This window comes from Nanorana parkeri, unplaced genomic scaffold, assembly GCF_000935625.1.
Source record: "Nanorana parkeri isolate BGI_ZX_2015 unplaced genomic scaffold, ASM93562v1 scaffold807, whole genome shotgun sequence".
In the NCBI taxonomy this organism is placed as follows: Eukaryota; Metazoa; Chordata; class Amphibia; order Anura; family Dicroglossidae; genus Nanorana; species Nanorana parkeri.
The window spans coordinates 28-21,632 of NW_017307075.1; the positions used below are offsets into that span (position 1 = coordinate 28).

A 21,605-nucleotide genomic window follows, 5' to 3' on the forward strand; every position below is an offset into this window, starting at 1 on the left:
CTGACATCAGCCACTACCTTTTTCCACAACACATAAATGATTCTCAGTGTGTGATGAGGTTTTTATCTGGGGGTGTCCCATTACTTGCAGATGGAGGGAAAGTTGTCTCTGGATCGGAAGGGAATGGTAAAGATCATGGGTACGCCCACCAAAGTCCCAACAAATGCAAAGGACACAAACCATAGTGTTTACTATTACTATTCAGGAGCATTTTCATCAAGCAAAGCACCCCCATTGGCTATAACTCATGAACTTGTGCTGTGCCAAGAAATAATTAAGTAGTTTGTAACCTAGAGAAATTACTTTCCAGTTCTCATCAGGTCTGTTTACTTAGCTCTTAGGTGTTTCCGTGGAGAACATGACATCCAAGATGTAATTGAGGAGATGCAGGAGGAGCAGCAATCTTTGTCGTCTGTGGAGGTGGTTTCTGTCTTCCAGCTTTTAATGGACCGGACCTTATTCTGGCAGACTTTGTCTGTTGTTGTGATCAATATGGGTATGCAGCTGTCTGGAATAGATGCTGTAAGTCATAGATATATCTGCACAGGTAACATTTGTGTAAACCGGTCAAACTAGGCATCACAATTCAGATTAAAGAAAGATTTACAGAAAAAAGTTTAGGCTTACTCTGCAGGCTCCAGATCAAGATGCCTGATGTCCTCTCAGGTGTAGTGTGATCTGGCTATATCTGTATATTTCCACAAATAATCTTGTTGTTCATCTTGGGAAAATATTCAACCTACAAAGATCTCTGGATTTCCGTAATGCCCCCAAAAACCCTTCTTTAAATGTTTTGGCTAGTTTCTTTTAAATGTAACCACCTGTAGATGTGCCTGGAGTTTGTAATGCGTTAAGGCACTAGAAAAGACATGGCTCAATATAGAAATCCTCGACATTTGAAATCTTTTATTCCTCTTTTTTTTTTTTTTACTTTAGTGCTGCTGCAGAGGCTCACATTATTACCATGTGATGTTATCACATGGCACTGGAAGATTAGCTCTGCAAAGCACTATGTAGGCACAACACAATTGGGTATTGCAAGGTCAAATTTACCTCTAGGGTGGGGGAAGACGTAGAGGTGGCAATGTGTCAAGACTGCTGCAGTGTTGCAACTCTCTGGTCATGGTGGAACTAGAAGCAGCAGATTTTAAGCCATTTTATTTGATGCTACTACTGAAAACCAAAGAGACCCCTAGAGATTGGTACAGAGATTTAGTGTCTGAGATACTCGAAATGCAGTAGTGTAAAAGGTAAAACACACTGAATTAGGGGTAAAGAATGCTGTAAATGTATGGCGGGGTGAATTGTCACGACATTACTTATATTTTTGAATTTTTTTTTAACTTACGAAGTCATTTTACATGCAAAAATGCTATGAGTAGCACAATCCGGGAACCTAAAGAAAGGGCACTGTGATCTTTAGCCATGTCCCAGGAGGCTATAAACGCTACTTGAAATTGTTGCATTTTTAAGGCTGTGGTACTTTTCATGTAAACCTACTGTATGTTAACCCATTTCATTGTCTAGAGGATTGATTTCTGCTGCTCTGTTCATTTTGCAGATTTGGTTCTACACCAACTCAATATTTGAGAATGCTGGTGTCCCTTTAGTTGAGATCCCATACACAACAGTGGGGACTGGTGCTATAGAGATATTTGCTGGTCTGATTGGGGTAAGTGCATAAAACACAATTGATTTTCATTTTACCTTACTGTATATCACTTAAGATGACCACACTATTCTGTAACCCTTGCTTTACCCTTCTAGAATATTTGAAGATTATCAGGGTTATTCACAAAAGGGTGAGGAGTTTGGAGAAGGCAGGAGAATTGAACGATCTAGGACAACATATCTGAACTGAAAAGTGAGCTGAATTGGAGAATTTTTCCAAATCATCTATGTTGTCCTAGATTGTTCACGTCTCCTGCCTTTTTCTCCCTTTTTGTGAATAGACCTTTTGCAACCTGCTGCCAAAATCGTATGCATGTGTCTAAGTGTAGAAATTGTGTACAAATAGACCATTCTTCCAGATCTTACAAGTCAATATTTTTAAAGAGCGAAATCATTCTTCTCTTCAGAACTGAATTCCAGGCTGATACTTTTACCTGCCAAAGGATTTGTATTTCTGTCCACCCATCCCTGAGGTTTACAAAGCCCAAGTAGAGCCAGGTGGGTGACACCACTTACAGCCAAGAAATACAGTGGTTTCCTTGCTCCAACCCCAGTTTGCTGATTGGACAATGGAGACCGATGAGGTCATCCATCTGCTCTCTTAGGTGGTTTCAGGGGCAGGGCCCTCCTTACCATCTTGTCTTGAATTGTATTGTGATTGTAATGTCTTCCTTATGTTGTTAAGCGCTGCACAAATTGTTGGCGCTGTATAAATCCTGTATTATAATAATAGTAACACATTTGCATGCACTATACCTGATGGGCTTCCAGTTCTGCCTCTCCATGTTTAAATGTTGGTATCAGCCTCTTGCAATTCCCTGTAAAGCAAGTCAACTTCATTTAATGATGCAAGAGAATAGTGAACACTTATTCAAAATGCAAAAAAGTAAAGTAAAAATTTATGGCAAATGTACGACCGTCTACCATGCTTGAAGAGATCCTATGCAGCCTGTAAAGGTTTGTCCTATAGCAGTAAAACTAGATTCCAGTGGATACTTTCTAGTCTGTGTTTAAAATAAAGAGACCTTTTTAAGAATGCTTCCTTTTTTTGTTTTTGCGGCCTATGACAACTATAATGGAATCAATGAAATCCTTCTTTTTTTTTTTTTAGATGCTAGCTGCTTTTGTTACCGTAACCCAGGGGCTTTTCATTGCTTTCTCAGCCACTGATTTTTGAACGGTTATGTAGATCCAGACGTTCTGATTTCTACATCAGCGACTCTCGCATTGTGGCTTGTCAGTAAACATTTAGCAAATTCCAATTTGTTTTTTTGTTTTTGTTTTTTTTAACAGTAGAGTCCTTCTGGGTCTTCCACTGTCATTAAAAAGGGACAATGCGATCAGACACTGATGCATCTAGTACTTCAAGCTCAAGCTCTTTAGGATTTTTCCTTAGCTCTTTGTCTATCATCTGCACTATCCTTTTGTTCTTTCCAGGGTCGATTTGCCCTCTTCTGGGCAGGTCCAGGGACATTGACTAAACTACTTAATTATATTTGCAACTGTAATCACGGAAACATCAAGCTGCTTGGAAATGGTCTTATAGCCTTTACTTTTGGCATGTTGGTCTATTAACCTTTTTCGGATCTCCTTATATAACACTCTTTGCGTTCTCTGGTCCATAGTCAATGTGATGTACACAATGTTACGAAACAGCAGAGTGATTACTTGTCTCCATTCTAAATTGAATAAGCACAAGGCTGAAGACGTGTGATAATAATTACAGAAACAGTTTGAAATATGACTATGATCCAATTATTTATAATCTTCTAGGGGTGACAACAAATCAGGCCATTTTACAATATCCTAGTACAATAAGCAATAATTTATCTCTCTTTAAGTTTCCAGTAATGACCCGCCCTAAACTGACCCATAGCCCAATGACAAACCAGTAACAGAGGAATGGGATTTATTAGACCAGAATAAGCCCTGCAAATGATGTTTGGGTCAGACAATGCAACACAGACTATTAGGACAATCTTATTTCTGGCACAAAGAATTTTAAGAGAAAAAAAAAAAAGTCTAACTGCTCAGTAGATTAATACTTCTGCAGGAGAATGGCCTATTTACTATAATCGAGCTCTACGCATCTGACCACTACAGCATAAGCTACAGTTTACCAGTGTTGGGGCCCTTTACCCTTTACTCAGTGGAGCACTACATTGAGAGCATTTGTAATCCACAAAGTAAGGAAAGCAATACTGTTCCCTTTGGCAGAACTTCTGACAGCAGCAACGTTACATCAACCAGCAGCTGAAAAAAACACACAATGTTGGCCACTCACTAGCCTGGTTCTTCACAAATGTCCTCATGGGTGCAGTCTGTTCCTTGTTGGCTGCTCCTACAGACAGGAAACATGTGAACGTAAGATGGGCTGCTGTACCTCTAACCAGATGAAGGCCTCTGATGTTGACAACCAGATCTGATCTGTGAAACGTTGTGTGTGTGTGTGTGTGTGTCTCTCTCCTTTCCCTGCAGCACTGGAACAGCTGCATAGCATACAATCCACAGGCACTGCCCTGGACTGTAGGCACGCTTCTTGGTGCAGCACAAAAAAACCTGTGAAACTCCTGGCATCCCTGAGCCCTGTCACTGACCATGCTCTTGGCCTTACATTCTGAGCTGTCTTCTCCAGCAGCTTCCAGCCCTGTCCCCCCGGGCTCACTGTTTTATCCCCAATTCGCTGGCCAGGCCTCTCTCTCCACCGTAGGGGGTGCCCAATCCTAGTCCTCTCTGCCTGTCACTAGGACACAACTAGTCATACACATTCACTATTTTGCACACTTTAATGAAGTGTGAATGCCACAGTCCTTTTTTAACCTATAGCACTGCCTTATACTAATTTCTGTATAGAGCAATGAAAAGTGCTTACAATGCTGATGACCGCATACCAAAAAACCTAACATACCAAAAGCCTAACCTTTTATAAAGACACCGCTACTTTCACTGCCTTTGTTAAGAAACAATGCAAAATAAATGCTGTTATTTGTGAGACCGTTGGTAATATCTATAGTGCCATTCCTATAAAATAAGATGAATTTTAATAGTGATTTAGGAAGACGCACATCTCCTCCCCGTACTTTATTGCAACTTGAAGCAGGCTCTAGAATGGAGAAAGGTGTTGGCCACTAGGCCTTATAAGCACAAAGAAAAATTGCCACCTAACAAGCTGATTACTTTCATGTCGGTGTCTTGTCCCCTCTTGATCCCATCCCCGACCTCCCCCTTCTAGCATCCTCTTATTTTGAGCCATTTATAGTCTCCTTATCTGAGAGTTACCTCAGTGGAGAACAAATTTATAACAGTGCACTCGCTCCATATTTTTAACCCAGGGCTGGCCTGTGCTACATAACACTAAATTAGATTTTTGACAATTAGGGAGACTAATGCGAGCCATCAGCTCCCAGGAGCAAAATCTTGCAGTACGGCCTTTCTTTAATAAACACATCGCAGTAAAGAAGTGAAATTTAGAGCTCATAACCCACCCCCATCCTGCTTATTTACCCCTTTCTGTCTTACTGCAAATCCCCCTCTTTATTCTACTGTACTCTGACCTGCTAAATGGTCCTCACCATCCACTACTGAGCAGTAATAAAAGTGCTTGAAGTGGTGCAGAAGGAACGAGCTGTGCAGTATCTGGTTCACATTCACTCAAGCAGACTCATAGCTCTGGTCATCTGATTGGTCCTGAGTGGAGAAAGAAACGGCACCCGATGGACACTGGGAGATTGGTTATAAAATTACAAGCATTTGTTCTGCTGTCAATATTTTCTGCTGGTTTTGCTCAAAGCTTTTTTTTTTTTTTTTCTGCATCTCCTTTTCCAGAGGGGAGAAGCAAAGTTGAAGCGAATGCAGCTCTTCCAAGATTCTTTATGTATTTCATATAAACCCTTCCGTTTCTTTGATCAATGGTAAAGAATGGAAGATAGCAGTTAAGCTGCAGTTTATTTTCTATTTGATTGCAATCTTTCTTGATCTGTTTTCTACCCTTAACCAGGGATACACCTGCCAGTTATCTGAGATGGGAAAGAGGGAGGCATTTTATTAAAAATTTAGCCAGAAGATATACCCTTGCTGAAGCCCTACTTATGCTCCAAAAATTTCATAGGCACAACAGACCTTCGATGTCTTATCTGCGAAATAAACCTTTTAATCAAGTTCTGCTTAAAACCACTTAAAGTAGATCTAAACCCAATCTCTTAAATCTAAACTATATGCTGGGGGAAAAAACCTTGCAGTGGGCACCCCCACACTGCAAGAGGTAAATGCTCATTAACTGTAGGGGAGAGATGAAGAGGCTGTATTAAGCCCCAATCTGACATTCTCCTGTGCTCTCCTCTTCTCCCTGATATTCCAGGCCGTGGGTGGTCACTCAATGTCATTACATATGCAGGATTATCAGTCCTGCAGTGTATGTGGTGGAGGCAAGCATGGGACTTGTTGGGAGCACCCACGTAAGGAGGCTTTGTAGGACCAGTCACGCAGAGGGACTAAGCCTGCCGGAAAGTTGCATACATTTAGGTATTGCACCTTTTATTCCTCTACCCCTAGTCACAAACTAGCATTTGATTATTGCAGTGTGGGAGCCCCATGGCAAGGGTATTTTTTTCCTGAGCGGAGTTCAGCTTTAAATCTCATATAATGCTTGGCATGGCAATTTCATAAAATAATTTTTCAAACTTTCAAATCTACAGCTTTTATTAAAATAATGCCTGGCGCACCTCCCAAGAATGTCCACGTTCTGGTATGTAGTTACAAAGCTCTGTCCTGTCACCTGGTTGCTCTCCTGTGTTCTCTCCCTGCCAAATGTGCTTTCAGTTAAAAAAAAAATATTGTGTCCATGCTGATGCTCACTGTGCAGACAAGGTCTGCTGTTGTGACTATTATGAAGCCTCCTCTGACTAAAGACTTGCAGTAGATAGTAAGTAGATGCAAACAGGCTGGAGGAGATCAGCAGCACTGAGATGCCGGACATATTTAGAAAGCGTGAAAACAGTATTTTCTGAAAGAGGGAAAAAAAAAAACATGGCAACTGTCTGATCTGTAGTGCTTTAGCAAATGAAATGTCATCCTATTGGCATTCTTCCCAACTGTTCCTCATTTGGAGGGAATGACCCTCTTTTGGTACCAAACCCCTTTTGTCCTTCTCTCCTCTTCAGTTGTACAGATATCTATAAAAAGGTATAATTTACCTACTAAAGATCTTTTTGCAATGGTATTCCGGAGATCAAAATCCAAAAAAGTTTAACCCATATTAGCGGCGTATGTATACTACCGTCTACTCAGTCTTGTAACATAATTTAAACTTAAAGGGGAATTCTGTGATGAAAGATCACTGAAAAAAGTTGTTACCAAGAAGACTGGGACAGGTTTGAAAAGTAAAACTATTTTATTGATATTTCATTAAAATAGCACCATTTACATTGCCTTCCTTCATGCTTTTAAAAGAAGACGGATGTTTGCCTGAGTGTGAAGGACCACACATGCTGCAAACTCTCCACAGGATTTTTCAAGAAAGGTTTTGGGGTCTATACGAAGGGCCAGACTTGATGTCCAGCTGTGAACCCCCGAGGATTCGACTTAATATAGAAGTCGCCCATGCTGGGAAACCTACGATGAAAATCCGATGAAAATCCATCAGAGATAAAAGACATCATGGAAGTTTTCTCCATACCGGGATGGGAGACGGCATCGAGTGAGTACTGATCAAACCGATCGGCACTATACATATATTTGGAGTCTCTCCCGATGTAATACATCCTTTTGGATAGAAATTAAATCCCACAATGGCATTTACCATAGACAACATCCACAGGGGGAAACCTACTTGCAAGCCGTCAGCATAGACAGTGCATTAACCCCTTTACAACCGATTTAGTACATTTTCTTCTCAGCTGGCGCAAATTGAGCAATACCCATTGTTTTGGCCAGAATTGTGAGACGGGAAAATACCTACAATACGGCAAACCCCTTTGATGGTTGTTACACTACATCAATCAATAAAGCCGACTACACTTTTGGTGGACTTCCCTTTCGCAGGACTTTGGGAACACTTTTTGATTTTTCACAACTTCAGCTTTTTCAAGTTGCCAATGATTGTTTCTTTGAAACTCCACCAGAATTTTCGTCCCCCTTTTTTCTTTTTCCCTGTGTTGACCGATTTTTGCAATGTGTGTGTGTGGGGCCCATTGTTGTGAGTGTATGTAAGCCGCAGGCAAACGTTTGTCTTCTTTTAAAAGCATGAAGGAAGGCAATGTAATGCTGCTATCTTAATTTTTAATGAAATATCAATCAAATTAATTTTTTACTACTAAAGATGTTAACGTGCACCTTCATCCCATCTCTTAATCTTGTTTTCTATTTTGAAAAGTTAGTTTAATAAAAGTAATGGTGAAAGAGACCATTCTGGGTTTAACCAAATCTTTTTTTTGCATTTACGGTAATTCCTTAATGTGACCATTGCCTAAATACCTTGTGTTAGAAGGTGTTCCTTTTTCTCATCTCAGAAAGTTGGGTGGTATGCAGTTAAGCTTTACATATGATTTTACAATTGCTGGATTTTGCATGACTTCCTGTGCTGCAATATTTTGCATTAATCAGATATCTCACCAACCTCTTAAAGGCATTCATACTACTGTGAAAATTGTCCGGCCTTTTGTATATTCAGCTTTTTCCAAAGTTATTTCCCAAATGCCTCTTCCAGCCTGGTAAATCAGACCAGTTTAGGTGCCAGGCCCCACATTGATTGCAGGGTCTGGTACGACTATAGCTCCAGCTCTGCTATTCACGGTGAGTGATGTTGCGTACAGATGTGCCAAGAGTTATGAAATTAATTTAACACTTGTTAATGGTTATTTTTATCACAAATATGCAAGCAACACCTGGACACACACACACACACACACAGGCCCAGATTTCCCACAAGGCCACCAAGGCCCGGCCTCGGGGCGGCAGCGGTGACCTTGTGGGGAAGTTGCCGGTGTAAGGTGTTCGCCGACCGTACACTACGGTCCGCCCCCGTCCAATCACGACAGGGTGGCCCGAGGCTCCGCCCACCGGCTCCGTAGTGTGTGGCCACCGGCCAAAAAAATATATAGATCTATAAATAGATCTATATAGATATATCTATAGATAGATATATTAAATGAATATGGAGTAACATTAGTTGTTACTCCACTATCTGAATTTCAGGCAGTGTTCAGCCTATCTGCTGTCTTTGCATGGTTAGTTTTGTGCCATTTTAATGGTTCCTTAATGTGTGGGATCCCTCCTCTCTCCCATCAATAAGCTAAATTTATGTGACATGGTTTTCTTGGGCTAGGATCTCTGTGCTGTGTGATCATGGCTTGGGACTCCAAGAACTGGGGGTGCAAAGAAGATCACCCTCTCTGAGGCTGTAATCCTAGCCCTCTCCCCAGCACCAAATCTTACAGCTTCCTAAATAAATCCACCTTCAAAGCATCTTCTAAAGCCAACATTTTTTGGGGATGGTGTAAGGAAGATGGCAATATAAATCTCACAAGGGTTCTGTGTGTGCACCTTTTGGGGAGCTTCACTCTCTTTGTCCATTGTCACTGGGACTAAACAGGAGAGGAAATCTAACATTAGTTGTCACTGGAATGGGAATAGAGGGGATAATACTCCAAGGGGGGGTACTTCTGGTGATAATGGTCTGAGGGTTTTCCTCACTTTGGAGTGAATTTTAGTCTCCCTTCCTTTTGTGTGGACAGAAAGTGATGAGAAAAATTCCCTAAAGGGATACAGGCAAAAAAGTTTTAACCCTAAATTATTCTATCATTAACGAAAAGGAAAAATACATTTGCCTTGAAAAGCACTAATGGTAAATTAACTCTTCGACATCCCCTGTAAGCAAACACTCACTCATGCATAGCTGTTTGGTACTCTTTGTGAAGATGTCATAGTGACACAAATATTAAGTTTTTGTTTGTTTCTTTTTGCAGTGTTTCACAGTGGAGAAGCTGGGCAGACGGCCTCTTATCATCGGTGGATTTAGTTTCATGGGATTTTGTTGTGCTGGTATAACTATGGCTTTAGTATTTCAGGTTGGTAGCAACAAAAGATGCATCATTTTAAAGAAATTCTGCTTCCTGCATGTTTGGTGTGGATTCCAGCAATGTGCACTTAGGCTGGGTTCACACCTAGGCGTATCCAATCGGCGCGTTTGTCGTGTGTTTCCTGTCGCGATGGATACGCGCGGCAAATATGCCCCAAAGAAGCTCCTGTACTTCTTTGGGCGTAGGGCGTTTTGTAGCGTGTTCATACGGGCTGTAATACGCCCAGGTGTGAACCATACCCATAGGAAATAATGGGATTTCGGTGTTTGAGCGTTTTGCAGAGCGTAGGAACGCGCTACAAAACGCCCAGGTGTGAACCGGGCCTTAACATTGTAGTGGCTCCATGAATGTGAAAACTGCGTGCCTTAGTTGCATGCATATGCTATGGGAAGGGAGTATGGATCCCAGTACTAGCTTCTCGTTTCTGTCCCTCTAAGTCAGCTGTTTTGTACCACCCCCACCACCTCATTTGGGGTAGGATGGATTCATGCTAGATGTACTATCACACTACCAAGGTAGATTGTCATAACTGCACAAGGCACACTAAGGCTGGTGGTGGAGGGGCTGGTAGAGAGAGAGTGCCCATTTTGCATCAGTAAACCTGCAACCAATGCCTATAAGAGTATGGCCATTTGTCATCCTATCCTTCTCAGCAGTCTGGATCTAGGCATATAGATAAAAGGGTGGTTGGAGTGGACATGCACAGTCCACTCCTTCAGTGTTTTTCCACTGCAGGTTCCTCAGCAGCCCATATTTTACTTTGTCATCTTCCACAGGTCATTGAATCCATATGACTGGCTCAGGGATTAGTTCAGCTGATTTTTCCTGAGAACCTGACCTGTAAAGGTGCCCATACACTGCTCGATTTCTCGTACGAGAATCGCGGGAAATCCAGCGATCGTACGACAATCGAACAGTGTGAACGAAGACGTGCGACCGTTTCTACTGTACGGTCGCACGTCTTTTGTCTAAGGAGCATGTTAGAAAACCAGCCGAGAATCGTACGATTTTGGGCTGGTTTGAACAGTACTCGGGAGACCAATGCCGAACGGGCCGGTGTGCTCACGCGCACACTGCCCGTTCAGCATTGCAGTCATTGGACTCGGGGGCGGGCTTGCGATGATTGAGAGTGCAATCTGCCTGTCCAAGATGGGCAGATCGTACGTTTTTTTTAAACCACTTTACAACCATCGCAAGACTAATGTCCTCCGATGGTTGTACAGTGTATGGCCACCTTTAGGAGCACATGAGTACTTGAGTTGAGACACTGTACTGTTCCACCAGTGAAAATACTCGCTGTGCAACAATTGGGAGATAGCCTTATTTAACAGGCAAACAGGCCTCCGTCTACAACTTTCTAATTCACACAGGAATATGTTACTGATGGTTGGCACCATGATTTGTAGGTGGATGGCTCTGTCAGCCCTGCCATCCCAGACCATGGTCTATATTAGCTATGCAGAATTCCAGCACCGACTGCTGGACAACTTCCATACTTGTTCATCAAGGTGGAAATGTCAACAATTGTGAAATTTCTATCATTTAAAACTTAAAGTCCAGTTTTTGTTAATAATTAAGGTACTTTGATGCATTTTTAAGGTTTAACTCCTGAGCTTGGTGTAATTTTTTCCAAGATTGTAACTAAAGCTGGCCATATACTGGTAGATTTTTAGATGACATGCAGAAAATATCAACTGAAAATACAATAATGCCATCAGAAACTTGACAAATGTAATTTGAAAGTTTATTGGAACTTCTGATTTTAACAAGAATTGAGTTTCCTAAACAAAAAACACATTTACTGTTAGAATGTCATTAATTTGAGAAAAAAAAATTAATTTCCATCCTGCTCCTTTTTCCCCCACCCATGACTGCAGTTTAAAATGATCAACTGGTGGATGGCCTGCTTAACTGTGCACATGTGAGCTTGGTGCCCAGTCAAACTGCAAACAGTCATCTTGTAAATTAGTTCCTTATCTTGTCCTGGAAGCTAACCGAGCAGATATCAAATAACTACTGTTTCTTTAAACCAGGCGTTTTTTAAACTGTCCAGAGTTGCATCATTTTGTGTTTTTCTAGACACGTATATACAGAAAAATCTAACCACCAAGTTCAGTGATTTACCTGTTCAGAGGAAATCCATAAAGCATCTGTTAGTGTAGCCTAAGGATAAGAAAAACAGTTTAAATTATATGCTTGTGTAAAAGAGCATTTTTTATTGTGCCAGAATAACTCCTCATATTTAACGCTGAAGTGGTTAAAGAATGACCAGTCTGACTATGACTATGGCTGCAGCTGAGAAATGCAGCTTTTGGATACTTAATCACCTTGGGTCTTGGGCCTTAGGTCCAGATCCTCTGGATGATAATAGGTGACATGTATTTGTTTTCTTTCAGGCAAGAGTCGCTTGGATGCGATATGTTAGTGTGGTTTGTGTCATTGGAATTATAGCCGGTTTCTGCATAGGTCCAGGTAGGTTCTTGTCTCCATGTATTTTTACCAATCTAGTTCTGTAAAGTAACTATAATAGGCAACATTATAAATGGACCACCGGTCAGCCCTCTGGATCCAATGGGGATCTTGCTTTTAAGACCACTGCAACTTATAGGGCAAGAATTTAACCCCCCCTGCGTGAAATCGCTGCCCCTATAAGAAATAACTTAATTGGCTTACTAGGAACACATCTAATAAGGTGTATTTTACCTTGTTAGTACGTTGGTGATGTCACAGATAATTTTTCGCCCTATAAGCCCCTCCAGCCTTAAACATGGGATCTTTAGTGTATCCCATTGGTTGACCAGGTGTCACTCAGGGAGTGGAGAGCCTTGTTTAGACTCCTTAGGGTGAAGACTTCCTGTTGGGAGTGCTACAATTCTGCCAAACAGTGCATTGGTAATGTGTTTTGGAGCATAATTTACCTGCTTAATAGTATGCTGGGTGATATTTGCCTGGTGGAGACCTCCAATCAGTGCTGGCATGATCTATTCAAACCAAGTTAAACTATCAAAAGTATAACAATCACTTAAGTACAGAATGCTGACTAACCGAGTGATCTATAGCTGGCGACGATTAGACCTCCCTTTGTTGCCGCCAGTCTACATTTTTAATGCCTTTGCAAAATCTTTTACTTGTCCCTCGCTATTCTTGATGCATAGCTTGACCAGTGGACATAAAGCACTTCTTCACATAACAAAAAGGGGGGTAACAGGGGTAACCGTGTTTTAACAGAGAGAGCACTGTAAAAGAAGGTTATTGAATTGACCGAGACCTATGGTTGTATAAAAGTATAAACTTTATTGATTACAAGATAATATATTCGGTGTCTGTTAACTCACTTCTCACTTCACTGTAAAATTCAATAACCTTCTTTTACAGTGCTCTCTCTGTTAAAACACTGTTACCCCCCTTTTTGTTCTGATTACTTTTGGTTATATGACCTCGATGACCTATTCCAATGATTAATTAAACATTAAAGGGGATATTTAAGGTATATCAGAACTCCAGGGAACAAACCTTTTTTTCACTTCTTCACATAACCCTGTCTGCTCTCCCTATGAGGAAAAACTTTTTGTAGTGGACAAAAGGGCATTGAAATATTTTAAACTATAAACCTTTGTTTAGAGAAGAATGAGGGCTGCCATTGTTGACTGCCTTTTGAAAATTCTAGTTCCCTGTCTATCATGCAGATTAACTGCTTTTTGAGTCCTTTACCTGCAACTAATATGCAGATCAGAAAGGTCAGCGTAAACATATGTCAGGGCAAAATTTTATAAAATACATGCTCCTTTCCCCATGATGTATCACTTTTAACAGCTTCCTGGCCAGCCGGGAGCTTCTTGGATCTGAGCGGCCGTCTAAAGATGGCTTTTTATCCCCGCCCACTCGTGCATGCCTCACGGCGCACGCGAATAGGAAACTGTAAACATTTTAAAACTGGCATTGATGCCTGTTTACATACAAGCGATCCGCCAGCTATAGAGCCAACGGATAGCTTGTATGAGGTGCCGATCAGTGTGGGGGGCCGCCACCCGCAGCTCTGGTCCCAGGAGATGTGACAGGAGATCAGAGGGGGATCAGCACACGATCTCCCTATAATCTCCTCTCCGGTGTCAGAATGCGGAAGTGATATACACTATATTACCAAACGTATTGGAACGCCTGCCTTTACACGCACATTAACTTTAATGGCATTCCAGTCTCAGTCCGTAGGGTTCAATATTGAGTTGGCCGACCATTTGCAGCTATAACTGCTTCAACTCTTGTGGGAAGGCTGTCCACAAGGTTTAGAAGTGTCTATGGGAATGTTTGACCATTCTTCCAGAAGCGCATTTGTGAGGTCACGCACTGATGTTGGACGAGAAGGCCTGGCTTGCAGTCTCCGCTCTAATTCATTCCAAAGGTGTTCTATTAGGTTGAGGCAGGGGCTGACTGGCAACTTTTAGCCCAGGGGGCAAGTACAACCCAGAGGCCCATGGTGCAGCAACTTGGCCTCCCTCCCGCTCTGCCTCTTCCCCCCGCCTTCTCCTTGCCCGTCTGCCACTTTTGCCATCCATGTGAATGGTCCATGTGAATGGTAGTGTGAATGGTCGGGTGATGTGAGGCAGGGAGGAGGTGCGGTGTGTGGAGCGTGGATGCGGGCAGGCGGGTCTGGCAGCAGCAAGCCTGAGGCGGGGAGGAGGTGATGCATGTGGATGTGGGCGGGTCTGGCAGCGGCAAGCGTAAGGCGGGAAGGAGGTGCGGCGTGTGGAGCGTGGATGTGGGGGGGCGGGTCTGGCAGCGGCAAGCGTGAGGCGGGATGTAGCCATAGACTCTGCAGACAGTCGGCGAGTTCGGTGCACTTCAGCATGCGCTGACCCGCTCTGTTATTTCAAGTGGTTAAGAAAAAAAACAGAAAAAGAACTGTTGATTTTCCAGAAATCCAGTGGGCTCTGAAGCTGACAACACTGATGCTTTTCTACAATTAAACTCCAACCAGTGTTGCCAACCATACCTGCTGGGCTACAGAACCCCCTCCCCCCCCACACACACACACAGTAATGTGCTTCCCAGAAAAAGAGCCAGCCAACACAATGTGTAGGCAGAGGACCCTCAGGAGATGTTCTGGGGGTATGCCTACATTGATTAGAGAAGAGCTGAGCTCCCAACAGCTGCCCCTACAGGAAATGCATGTCTGGAGATTTCACGGGCAATAATGAAAGTTGTTTTTTGCTACATGAACAAGCTAAGGGAAAAAAATGCTGTGACATGCTATAGAGTGGGGGAGAGGGAAGTTTAGGGATATATTTGGGTAATGCCTTGCCATGGGTTTTAAAAATTAAGTCATTTATCTGGAAAAAATACATAAATAAGATCTTCTAAATAGTGAAGACAGAGGGTCAGCATGATAGCACCTAGATTTAGCAGATAAATTATGCTGTCATGTTATTTCTAATATATGTTCCAATGTTCTATTAACCAAAAAATACATGTTAATGCAAACCCACCTAGAGCACAATGTTTCAAGGCAGTTTAACTAGGAAAGAGTTAAAGATTTATTTAAATGCTTTGCAGAGTCTTTCTTAAAATGATGGATGAAGACTGGGGTGGTTTATCCCATTGATATATTAACTATGCCTCCAACAAATCTATAATTCATTTTCAGCTAAGAATTTATTCAGTGTAATTACATCTTTAATTAGGATTTTTATGGCTCATTGTTCATAAACAATGATGAATATGACTTTAAAGCAACCAAGATTAGAAAAAAAAACTGCATCAACACCATTCCTGTCTCCATGTTCTGCATGAATTTTTCTGCATTAAGAGTCCTATATGTGGCATGATGTTAAAATAATGCACTGGTATCTAAACTTGCTTCATAAACACATTAAACTTACTTGGGCAACTATGGTCCGCCGGTGGAAGATCGTCTATTAGCATTGGTCTATATTCAGTTGGTGATCTAGAAACTGATTAAAATGCCAAGACGTGTGACTCCTAATGAAGCCCTCTCAGCACAGAATGGACATGGAAATTTATATAGGTGGATTACTGGCAAGCTTTGTCAAATCTGTCTGGGAATTATTTAAAGGATATTTGCCCTCCTAGAGGGTCAGTACAACCAAAAAGCATATTTCAGTTTTGACTGAATGCAAGTGTCCTGAATCACTCACTGGCTTTGTATAATTCTTGAGATCACCTGTGTTGAGATGTCCATGCTATCGTTGCAGTTGTTGGTTCTAGTGCTGCCCATCTTGGGAAGTCTACACTTTCCCAGTTTCATGGTTGCAATACAATACAGTATATGTGCAACAGGAAGAGAGGCAACTCATTGTAAATGTTGCAATGGACAAGAAAGCCTGGGAACTGAAGTAAAAAGATCTTGCCAACATCTCAGTAAAAATGTATCAATGCTGGTTTTGCCAAAACCTGAAACCACAATGACCAGAACCAATCAAATATACCGTATATACTCGAGTATAAGCCGTCCCGAATATAAGCCGAGGTACCTAATTTTACCACAAAAAACTGGGGAAAAATCCACGATATTCAAATAGCACCCAAAGACAAAGTAATGCACTTATTTTCTGCATTTGCCAGAAAATTGGAGCCAAACCAGTTTGGCGATTACATTTATTGAGCTAAGCAATTGTCACTGTGCAATTGTGAAATAACTATATGCTAAGCTTACTACAGCACCTAAAGACCAATTTATTCTTGCAGTTAGCACCTAACAAAAATGTTAGGTTGTACTGTACATGACATACTGTATTTGAATAAGTTTGTTAAATAACTGTTCACAGAACCATTACTGAATATGAATCTTTTCTTGGAACGTAGGTCTCAAATCACTATCAAATAACTGTTTACTTGTCTTGGGTGCTCTTTTCAGACCCAGGGTATTACATTTCTATAGTAAACTATAAACTGAGGGTGTCTGCCCTCTCCTGGCTAATCTAAACGGTGCTCTGTATTTTTCGGCATGTAGCAATTTCGATGCTGCAGACAAATTTTTAACCAATACCAAAGGAATTTAATATAAACGTTCAGACCCAAGTCAGAAGAGCGGGGGCATATGTTTTGAGTGCCTCAGCTGTGAGCTCAGTTTCCAGTTTTTCCTCTGGTGACTAGCAGCTCTTGGTTTCTCTAAAGGAATATATGGTGAGAGAGGGAATCCGTGTGTTGATCTCAGACCATTGACCTGTGTGTCTCTTGGACAGGAAGGGAAGAAAATGTCCTGAATAGGAATAAAGATCGTAAATGAAATTCAGACTATCTAACCCTGAAATCTGTCAGTTAGAACGTCATAGCTGCTTACAGAACATGCATATAGAAAGGAATTCTCCCTAACAAAAACACAGACAACTAACTCTAGCCAAGATGTAAAAAAAAACATCTTGCCAGTACTGGTTTGTTTACTGGGTGACTACACTCTCTCACTTCACTGTATCTATGGAGGGAGCCATGGTTGTAAGCCCAGGACAGGACCACAAACACGTCATCTTCCTTTTCATCTCCATTACATGGAGACAGGGAATTGCTCATTTGTAGAAGATACCTGGAAGAAGGATTTGTATCCATTAAAGGAGAACTATGGGGTCAGTGTTTTTCCACATAGTTCTCCTTAGGGTTACGGGAGGACACAAACTCCCGTCACCCTAAGCTCAGTATACCGCGAGCTGCAGCTCGCGGTATACTGAGACGCCGGAGCGGATCCCGACTTAGACGACGGGATCCGCCCAGCTGCGTCCGTTCCGCCAGTCAGCGCTGGCAGATCGGAGCGGGGAGAGGGGAATCCAGCCCCTCCCCCTGTCACATCAGAGAGCCGTGACAGGATAGAGAGGTGAGCGAACCCGGTATGTGTTCGCTCACCTCCCGATCTACTGAGCTGACCTGTGACAGTCTCATTGTCACAGGTCGGCTAGAACTATGAGATGAGTGAAAAGCACTCACCTCATAGCTCTCCTTTAAAGTCAAAGGAAGTTACAAGGACGCTGCATTTCTGGCAAGGTCAGCTGGAATTTTCTGTGCTTGCTGAAAATGTTCTTAGCCTGAAAAAGAGACTAAGGCAGTCGAGGTATCTATGGACTGTTAACCTGCAATATATTAAATATCTGTTCTTGATTTTAGATGTCCTTTAACTCTGTTTAAAATGACATTTAGTGTACAGTAAGGTGCTGGAGTGTTTAAGTCAAAAGATTTTTTAAGCTATTTCAAATGCTGATGAAATCACTTAAAATGGATGCTGCTCCCTGATGTTTAAACGTTTAAGTTTCATGCAGAATAAGCCTACCTCCTGGGCACTGACCCTGATATCCTGTTTTAGGGTGACTCCTTTCCCTTGTAGGGTCCTATGGAGCCACCCTTGTGTGTGCAAGTAAGCTGTGTGTGTCTCCAGACACAGCAAAGCAGGCCTCTCTCTCCTCCCTGCTCCCCCTTTTTCCCTTCTCCAAGCTAATAGATGGACAGTTGCTGGAGACTGCTCTCTTGAGATCTTTTACTCAACAGGAAGTTCAGGGAAGTGGAGCTGAGAGAGTTGGAGCTATTTGGAAACATGATTACTGTAAGTACATGGGCAGAAATGTAAAGAAATAAGTCGCTGGGCAATGTATATTTGTTCTGGATTTGCTATTGGAACAAGTTTGAGCATTTAATACATTTTCAAGTGCAAAGTTGGTTTTAAGTTTGTCTTCAATTGTTTTAGTGAATGCATATTGGTTCTGTTTTATCACATGACTTTTTGTTGTGCTAGAAATTACTGTATATGCTATCTACTGACAAAGATCGGATTTAAAAATGTTTTTTTTTTTTTTAGCTGGACTTCCATTTATAATGACAGGAGAGCTCTTCAAGCAATCTCATCGCCCAGCAGCATACATTGTTGGAGGAACTCTGAACTGGTTGTCCAACTTCACAATTGGTTTTGTGTTCCCCTTCCTTCAGGTATTGTCATTAACCTGTATGAGGCTACACAGACTGCTGGTTAAAGGTGTAGTCCTATTGCATGCTGGTGACTTAGAGTATAGAAGGAAAGGTGTTTCTGAAATGGAAGGAAGTTGTACAATCTTTAGAGCTGAGAAATCAACTTTGTTCTGGAACATTTACAGCGTTGACCGAGGTTGTGCTGCAAAGTCATCATTGGCAGTAGCTGAAGGGATGAGCGTGCCACAATTGTTTGCTACTGTAAAGCAGGCTGTGGGCATTACTTTGTTTAATTTAGCATATGTCTCTTGTATACTACAGCAGCAGAAGTTAACTGCCTGAGTTTACTGTGCTCATATACCTGGCATGTGTGATTTTGGTTAATCTGGTATCCCCACCTTTTAGAAATACAATATTTTGTACTGCAAGAACACAGGTGCTAATCGGTGAGAGATTCAAAGGTTGAATTTCCGGCAAACGGCGAAAAACACAGATTCAATGCATATGTGGGAGCCATTTTACCTGTCCATCCAATCCTGAGCTTTACAGAGCCTGGAGTTCAGCTTTAAAGCAGAAGTAAACTTTAAAAAAAAATAGTTTGCCCAAATAAGACTGCTGTTCACCTCTAGCAGTTTATTGCTTGTGTACATTGTCAAGCGCATGCACCATGCAGTGTACTACCCTGGGTCCTCCTGGCATCTATAATATGCCAGTAATGGAGCTAGATGCCAGGGACAATGTAAATCCTATGCCCATGCATGGACATTGTCATCAGAGGCAGCCCAATTACCAAAGATAATGACAGTATGCAGAAGAAGCAGTGGAGGAGATGGCAGAAGTCATTGATGGAGCAGGGACTGACAACCTGGTCAGCACTGGAGGAGGGCACGTTTGTAAGGCAAGTATGCCATAAGCTGCATATATTGCTGTGCACACTTTCACATTATGATGAGAGCTCTCCTTTACTTTTCAACTTTACCTCCACTTTAACATTCCCAGCTCTTAACTTTATAATAGAAAGTGTGCAAATCTAAAGGCTAAAGGGATGCAAGGGTGCTCTTTTGCAATCTTTGAAACACGGAAGGGCATACAGGATCCTCCGATACAATGGAAATCAAGGTGTGATTTATCTAAATGCTTGGTTTCTATATGTCTCCAGTCAACCTTTTCATAACCTTTTTATGGCTCTTTAGTTGCCTGGATAGACTTCTATCAGCAGTGTATCCCCTTCAACGAACAAGTCCTAAACTTTTTTTTCTTTTCTTCTAGAGGTCAGCTGGACCCTTCTGTTACCTGGTATTTTGTGGGGTCTGTCTGTTTGTAGCTGTATATGTTTATTTTGTGATCCCAGAAACAAAGAATAAAACCTTTATGGAAATAAGTGAAATGTTCTCCTCTGGAAAACCCCTATCTACACCTGTGGCTGTGGACAACGTGAAGCTGAAGAAGATAAATGGCTATGGAGCATTAGAAAGCAGTTCTCTGGAATTTTCAGTATCTTGAAAGAGACTGACCTATGGACTTGGAAGACATCGTTAAACTCACACCAAGTGTGGCCTCCGAAGGATGAGAAAGTTGGAAATATCTGTATTGTTCATGAACTGACAAATGTCCATCTTGGGCTTTCTTTCAATAAGAAATATGGTAATATTTGTATATAAATACTTAATACCTTGAAAATGTGGCTAAAATAAATCATGATGCCCTTGACATTAATAATATGTTAAGGATTTCTCTTCTATTAACAAATCTGTGTCTATGAATAACAAATGTCACTGCAGTCATTATCCATCATCATCATCATCACCTCCTTCCACGGAGGAAATGGGTAATCTTAGTAGTAGTAGTAAAGCCAAACCAGGAATAGTTGAATTGTATATTTGGCTTTGCTTTGTGGTAGAGGTTCTAGGGGAGAGACCATTGTTTGCGCTGGGTGTGGGATCTTGCTGGTAGAGCATTCTTTGTTAAGCTAAATTCAGTGGACTAGAGGCAGAATGCTCCAAAGAAAAAACATAAGGGACAATCCATCTTTAATATTATATAGGGGTATTACATTAAAGCTGAGGACTTTAAAGGGCTTCTCCACTTTAATCTAAACATGACCCCCTACTTGATACATCTCTGCTGTTGTACAGTAGAAGGGTTTGGTCCAAACTATCCTTTTAACAAACTGTGATCACAAATCGTTTGGTTAAATGCAATAATAACTAAACCTAAATCTAATAACCGCATGTAAAAATGTGTACATACAAATTTCAAGTTATGAGTGGAAACTGAAATAGCAGACTCAGATTTTCTTTTGTTGTGGTGTCTTCTTACTTTCAATCCATTTTATTTTGGTGAGCTTACTGAATTGAAGTTATCATGTGTTGGAAAATGCCAACTCCTCCTTACTTGTTTTAGTAGTGTGTCTGTTATGTACAGGTATCTGCATCTTGAAAGGGATTTTGTCCATTTATAATTAGCGGTGCTCTCCATGGAAAATGCCCTTTTTAGGTGTGTCTTTACTACTACTACCTGAAAAGGAGATTTAGTCATACCTTTTTAGACTATGACACAAGACTCACCGTGAGCATCTCCTTTGGCACTTGGAAAAAAATCCATTTAACAAGGTTTTAGAAATTCACAAGCTACTTCAAATGAACAGAGCCTGTTGTCATGTATTCTATCAGAGTTGATTCTGGAGGAGGCAGAAGAAAACTGTGCACTTCACATTCTTTAACCAATGTTTTCCATCTTCATAATTTTAAGTTAAGAAAGATATATCCCAGAGAGCCTCTGACAATTTTCACTCCTTGCCTATGTGGAATTCTATCAGTGCTGATTCAGAACCAAAAAAAAAACATTGAAAATTAGCAGCTGACAATTTTTCCTCTCTACGTAGACTTTAGCATTGATTTCACAAATCAAACTTAATAACATTCTCTATATAGCTTCTATGGTTTATCAGTGTTGATA

The 21,605-nt window shown here is 41.4% G+C and overlaps 1 protein-coding gene across 1 annotated transcript; it reads left to right on the forward strand.

Annotated features, from left to right (window-relative positions):
- Positions 1-334: 334 nt before the first annotated feature.
- On the forward strand, positions 335-20,366 carry LOC108794047 (solute carrier family 2, facilitated glucose transporter member 9-like; the record flags this gene model as incomplete). Its single annotated transcript, XM_018565022.1, has 6 exons — positions 335-522; positions 1,562-1,672; positions 9,633-9,734; positions 12,143-12,218; positions 18,541-18,668; positions 19,917-20,366. Coding segments are annotated over 6 exons (839 nt in total), but the record flags the coding sequence as incomplete, so codon positions are not given.
- Between the last annotated feature and the right edge of the window lie 1,239 nt (positions 20,367-21,605).